At 36.8% G+C, this 6,950-nt stretch overlaps 2 protein-coding genes across 2 annotated transcripts; both read left to right on the top strand.

Annotated features, from left to right (window-relative positions):
- On the top strand, positions 962-2,532 carry LOC110262438. Its single transcript, XM_021123699.1, has 4 exons — positions 962-1,313; positions 1,528-1,583; positions 1,692-2,108; positions 2,194-2,532. Exons 1-4 carry the CDS (start codon positions 962-964, stop codon positions 2,530-2,532), a joined length of 1,164 nt encoding a protein of 387 aa, XP_020979358.1.
- LOC107640493 lies at positions 3,898-4,854 on the top strand. The gene has a single exon (XM_021123698.1). The coding sequence runs from the start codon at positions 3,898-3,900 to the stop codon at positions 4,852-4,854; it is 957 nt and encodes a 318-aa protein (XP_020979357.1).

Genomic DNA, 6,950 nt, shown 5'->3' with positions numbered 1-6,950 from the left:
GAAGGCATAAAAGGAAAGCATAGTAAAATTGCAAGGAATGTAAATCTACACTACTCAATTGAAAGGAATTAAACAATAACAAATCAAATGAATAATAAAGGAACATGAAAACATTAATTGCATTAAAGAGAAATAAAAGAACAAAAGTGCATCAACATAAAAGTAAAGGATTACAAGAATTAAATACAAAACTAGAGAGAGGAGAAGTAGAAGAAGAAGAATTGATAAAGAAAAAGTAAATCTAAGCATGAAATTAACCTAGATCTAAGAATTTTTAATCTAGATCTAACCTACTCCTAATTCTAGAGAGAAGAGAGAGCTTCTCTCTCTAGAAACTAACTAAAGCATCATAAAACTAAAATAAAACTCACTAACTAACAAGATGGGTCATCCCTCTTCAATTCTTGGATTAAATAGCATCAGAAATGAGTTGGATTGGGCCCACAAGGCTTCTAAAATCGCTGGCCACGAGTTGCATTAAGTGAACCATGTGCCACCATCGGTGTGTACGCGTACCGTGCGCGTGCGCGCCCTTATGCGCAGTGCAACTATAGAAAATATTATATCATTTTGAAGCCCTAGATGTTAGCTTTCCAACGCAACTGGAACCACATCATTTGGACCTCTGTAGCTCAAGTTATGGTCGATTAAGTGCGAAGAGGTCAGCTTGACAACTTTTGCGATTTCTTCATTTCTTCATGAGTTCTCCTTTTTTACATGCTTTTTCCTTCATTTCCTTGATCCAATCTTTGCCTCCTAAACCTGAAATAACTTAACAAACATATCAAGGCATCTAATAGAATCAAGGTGAATTAAATTTAGCTATTTTAAGACCTCAAAAGCATGTTTTCACTCTTAAGTACAAATTAGGAGACAATCATGAAAGCATGCTATTTCATTGAATAAATGTGGGTAAAAGGTTATAAAATCCCCTAAATCAAGCACAAGATAAACCCTACAAATGGGGTTTATCAAGATGTATAAGGGAATAAAGGAAGCAGTTCTTAGTGGGGAAACAACTCCATCATCGCGCGGCAAACGTATTATATTGCCATCTTCGTTCACGGGAGGTCCAAGGTATATGATTCAGAACTACCAAGATGCAATAGCAATATATAAGGTAGTTGGTTATCTAGATCTTTTCATTAGATTCACATGCAACTCCAAGTGGCCTGAGGTCAAAGACATTATCAAGAATGGAGAATTAAATGCAGAGGACAGACCTGACATAGTTTGTAGGGCATTCAAGGCTAAACTGGATATATTAATTAAAGACATCAGAGTGAACAAAATTTTTGGTAGAGTCTCTGCAGGTAAAGCTGATATCAATAACTATTAAGACTTTTAAGATGAAGAATTAGATACCATTTTTGCATGAAACAATTTGCCAAGGTTGTGATTTTTATTAGGTCAAACTGATATGTGAAAATTATTGATGTTGCACTTGTGTACACAACTGAGTTCCAAAAATGAGGATTACCACACGCACATATACTTTTATTCTTACACAATACAAGTTTCCGACAGCTGAGGACATTGATAAAATTATATCAGTTGAGATACCTGATAAGAATATAGATCCTGTATACTTTTAAGCAGTATAAAAGCACATGATGCATGGACCATGTGGGTTTGTTAGGAAAAATTCACCATGTATGGAGAATGGTAAATGTATTCGTCACTTTCCTAAGAGATTCGTGGAGTGCACAACAGTTGATGATGATGGCTACCCAGTATATAGACGCAGGGAGGATGGAAGTACTATTAACAAGTCAGGCGTCGATCTTGATAACCATTATGTCGTTCCGCACAATAGGCTACTGCTGATGAGATACGATGCTCACATAAATGTGGAGTGGTATAACCAATCAAGATTAATTAAGTATTTGTTCAAATATGTCAACAAAGGTTATGATCGCATAATAGCTTCATTCTATAAGAGTGCAATAGAGAGTGCTGAACTGGATGAATATGATGAGGTCAGTATGTATTATGACTGTAGGTACATATCTCCATGTGAAGCTGCTTGGAGAATTTTCGGATTTAACATACAGTATAGGGATAAATCAGTTATGAGATTAGGCTTCCACTTATCGGATGAACAGAATGTAATATTTAAAGATCATGAAAAATTAGATTATGTGATAAAAAAAAGCATCTGTAAAGGAGTCCATGTTCCTAGGATGGTTTCAGGCAAATAAGGACTACATAGAAGCGAGATCACTAACGTATGTAGAACTACCTACAAAGTTTGTGTGGAAGGCGAATGAAAGGATGCAGTTGCCTCGAAAATCACATTCTGTTATTGGAAGGATTTTCTATGTTCCTCCAAGATCTGGTAAAAGTTATTATTTAAGACTTCTGCTCAACTACGTCAAGGGAGCGACATCATATGAGGAGATCAGGACTTTAGATGGTGTCATGTATGCTACATTCAAAGATGCATGTTACGCCCGCGGCCTTCTAGATAATGATAAGGAATATGTTGATGCTATAAAGGAAGCTAATCATTGGGATCAGGAACATATTTGAGAAAACTTTTTGCAACACTTCTATTTTCTAATTCAATGGATTCACCAGAGCATGTTTGGGAACAGACGTGGTCTATTTTATGTGATGACATACCACATAGGCAAAGAAGACTACTTGACAATCCAGGTAACTAATAAGTTTTTCCTATTATTTTCCAATTTTTTCAAAACATGTAACATGCATGCTGTATTTATTCTGCTAATAAGGATGAGTTAATATTCAAGACATGAAAGAAAATAAATAATGAAAAGTATTGTTTTAGTTAAATTTTCAAAATAATAAGTATGAGTTAAAGTTCAAAATTTAAAATATTAACGTTGGATACAACTAATATCTGTTAAATTGGAGATTGAACTAAGTTTAGCAAATTTTTCATAAGTGGTCGTTAGAAATCAGTAATGGACATTCAAGGTACCTAATTTACACTACTTCTATATTATTTCATCTGTGACCATCACTATTTTTTTTCGGATATACTAGGTGTTTTTATATATTGGCAATTTATTAAATTAAATAAATCACACGAACAAAAAAATGCATGAAAAATAATTTATAATATTACAAATCATATTTAATTAGTGTCTATATATAGTTTTTTAGTCTTAAATTGCATAAGCATGACTATTACATCTATATTTAACTTAACATATTCTATACCTATTGAATAATTGGGTAAAATGTTCCATCGTTGATCTCCTTTTAATATGTGAACTTTGTTATGCGAAAGATTTGTTGCTTTCCTATAATTCTAATGTTAGATGTGTTTCACTTTATTCATTTTATACATTTTTTATGCATTAATACAGATTTAGTCCTTACTGATATTGAGTTGAAGGAATTGACGTTAATTGAGATTGAGAAATTATTTAACAACTTCAACAAGAGTTTTAGAGATTTTCCACCAATGCCAATTGCAGATATGAGTCAAGTTAACAGTGGTTTGTATACCGATGGGTTAAACAGGTTAATTTGTGACAAGCTCCACTATGACAGAAGACAATTGGCTTCAGAGCATGCAGCTTACATCCAACAGCTAATTGATGAGCAAACAATTGTCTATCAAAAAGTCATGGAGGCAGTTTAGAGTGAAAACGGAGGCGTATTCTTTCTGTATGGTTTTGGGGTACTGGAAAAATATTTGTTTGGAAGACACTAGCATCTGCATTGAGATCAAGATCACAAGTTGTACTTACGGTTGCTTCAAGCGGCATTGCATCTCTTTTATTACCAAGTGGTCGGATAGCACACTCACGGTTTGCAATCCCACTAAACTTAGATGAATTCTCAACTTGCAACATAAGGCAGGGCAGCGCATTAGCTGAGTTGTGAATCAAGACGAAGCTAATCATTTGGGATGAGGCCCCTATGGTGAACAAATTTTGTATTGAAGCTCTTGACAGAACTATGCATGACATTTTGCGATTCAAGAACCATAACAGTCTTGACCAACCATTTGGAGGGAAGACAGTTGTTTTTTGTGGGGATTTTCGACAGATTCTCCCGGTTATTCCTAAAGGATCTAGACAAGAGATTGTTAATGCAACCATAAACTCATCATATATTTGGAATAGTTGCAAGTTGCTTACACTAACTAAAAACATGAGATTGAAGTCAACTAAATCCAACCCAATGTCATCTAATTTAAAAGATTTTTCTAACTGGATACTTAGTATTGGTGATGGCAGTCATGGCACACAAGGTGATGTATTTAACAAAATTGAAACCCCAAACGACATCTTGGTTAAATATTGGGATGACCCAATAGAGGAAATTTGTAAAGTTACTTATCCAGAACTTTTTGTGGGTTCAAATATTGATGACCGAATTCAAGACCGAGCAATACTTGCTCCAACCTTACAGATTGTTGATGAATTAAACAACTATATGATGAGCTTAAATCCTACTAAAGCACAAACATATTATAGCTCAGACAAAGCATGCCCAATAGATTCCAACAATGATTTATTGGCATCCATACATACACCTGAATTCCTAAACACGATCAAATGCTCTGGGGTTCCTAATCATGAGTTGACATTAAAGATTGGAAACCCTATAATGTTGTTAAGGAATATCAACCACTCGGCAGGATTGTGTAATGGCACAAGATTGGTTTTAACCAAGCTTGGTAAGCACATCATAGAAGCACGCAGTAGCACCGGAAAGAACAAAGGCCAAAAGGTCTTTATTCCTAGGATGACTCTAATCCCATCCGATCACCGAATACCATTCAAATTTCAACGCAGACAATTTTCTATAATGGTATCATATGCAATGACTATAATAAGAGCCAAGGACAATCATTGTCCAAGGTTGGGTTGATACTAAAAAAACCAGTGTTTACTGTAACACCCTAATATTCAAATCCTTATGCTCGAGTCATAAGTCAATGATATTATGGTGGTACGACTCTCAGGTGGATTTTTAATAAATAAATATAGGTAATTTCGAAAGGAGTATTAACCGAGAAGCCTGAAAAGAGTAGAAATAAAATCGCGAAGACGTATCTCTCACGTTTCGACAACAAAAGATAAACCGTGAGCCGAAAACAATATACGGACAAGGCGTAGAGGAGATTAAGAGATAGATAACAGATAGATATATATAACATAAGTAAGTGGCTACTAGTCGCGACCCATGAAGTTTAGGTCGGCTAGAGTACATTATGAAATTAGTTGACAACAGTATATCCTAATCTCTCCCGAAGGAAACATGAGAGCCTCTATAGGCAAATTCAAAGAGTTCAATACATAATATAAACTTTCCAAAACAAAGGTGGAGAGATTCTAATCAAAACACACAGTAGAGGAAATAAAGATCTTCGCCGTCTCTCAGACGACCCACAACTCACTTCTGAGCACCTGGACCTGTATCTGAAAAACAAGAGATATATACGGAATGAGAACCCCGGGCCCATGGGTTCCCAGTACGGTAAAAGTGCCAAATAAATTCAATGTACTGCAACAAAAACTCACTAAGCATCCTAAACTTCTTCACCAATTATTCATCCTAGGTTCTCACTAATCCATGAATAGGCAACTGTCATAAGGGAGTGCTAAATTCAATTCATGTTTCACATGTTTCCCAAATCACTGACTCTTCCACGAATCAGACTCAGAATCATAAGCAAAACCATCACCAGTTGTTCTGCCTCAACAGTTCTATATCAATACATCATATACCTTTCTTACCTCTTTCCGGCCTCCGGCCCAAAATTCACGGCCTCCGGCCCAATTTTCACAATTTAAATGCATAAACTACAAATCAATACTCATTACCCAGTACATCAAATTCTCAATACACCAAGCATATAAGGTCACACAATTCTCAACCCAATCATTAATTCACATTACATATCAACTATGCATATTAGCACTAACCATTTACACAATCCAAACTTAATCCTAGGGGCATCTAGCCTAGGAATTCTCATCACAACACACGGTACTTAAATGAAACTTAAACCGTTTTGCCACCAATGCGATGCTTCCCCCGTGAGTAGATAGGTAGCGAATTCAACACGCTGCTCTTCAGGCACCAACTGCGCTTGCAGTGCTCGCTCCATGGCCTGAAACCAAGTATCAGCTTCAGTCGGATTGGTGGTTCCCTTGAACTTCGGTGGATTAACCTTTAAGAAGGTTGCCAGTGTCATCGGGCCCTGAGCTTCCCTTCCGCCATTGCCATTATTGTTCATCTGTTGCCCAAGAGCCTCCGTAGTGGCCTGCATAGCAGCAGCCATATTCTCCAACGCCGCCATAAGGTTTACCGGGTTATTCGGGTTGATTTCCGGTTCCTGCGTATTAGTACGATCTCTTTCACGTTCCCGACCGGGTCCACGAGGTGCCATCTGGTTCCTATACACACCAAATAATCGATATCAAGTTGATCAGTCTCAATATCTGAAGTATAGTGCTTCAAAGTACCAAAGGTACACTCATGGACTTCATGCTAGATGTATCGATTAGATACCCTAACTAGCACAGGCACAGACTCAGAGTATGCATTGAAGCATAAGCAGTTCCATCCCTCAGGCTCACGAGGACGAACTGCTCTGATACTAAGAGATAGATAACAGATAGATATATATAACATAAGTAAGTAGCTACTAGTCGCGACCCGCGAAGTTTAGGTCGGCTAGAGTACATTATGAAATTAGTTGACAACAGTATATCCTAATTTCTCCCGAAGGAAACATGAGAGCCTCTATAGGCAAATTCAAAGAGTTCAATACATAATATAAACTTTCCAAAACAAAGGTGGAGAGATTCTAATCAAAACACAAAGTAGAGGAAACAAAGATCTTCGCCGTCTCTCAGACGACCCACAACTCACTTCTGAGCACCTGGACCTGTATCTGAAAAACAAGAGATATATACGGAATGAGAACCCCGGGCCCATGGGTTCCCAGTACGGTAAAA

This window comes from Arachis ipaensis, chromosome B05 (genome assembly GCF_000816755.2).
Source record: "Arachis ipaensis cultivar K30076 chromosome B05, Araip1.1, whole genome shotgun sequence".
Classification (NCBI taxonomy): domain Eukaryota; kingdom Viridiplantae; phylum Streptophyta; class Magnoliopsida; order Fabales; family Fabaceae; genus Arachis; species Arachis ipaensis.
This window is presented reverse-complemented; position numbering and strand designations above follow the sequence as displayed.

Excerpts from the sequence above, each read along its gene's own strand:
- LOC110262438 (XM_021123699.1), top strand. The coding sequence starts at position 962 with ATGGGGTTTATCAAGATGTATAAGGGAATAAAGGAAGCAGTTCTTAGT. Across the intron at positions 1,584-1,691 it reads CTGATAAGAATATAGATCCT|AGATTCGTGGAGTGCACAAC; the intron begins GTATACTTTTAA and ends CACTTTCCTAAG. Across the intron at positions 2,109-2,193 it reads ACTTATCGGATGAACAGAAT|GCAAATAAGGACTACATAGA; the intron begins GTAATATTTAAA and ends GGATGGTTTCAG.
- LOC107640493 (XM_021123698.1), top strand. The coding sequence starts at position 3,898 with ATGGTGAACAAATTTTGTATTGAAGCTCTTGACAGAACTATGCATGAC.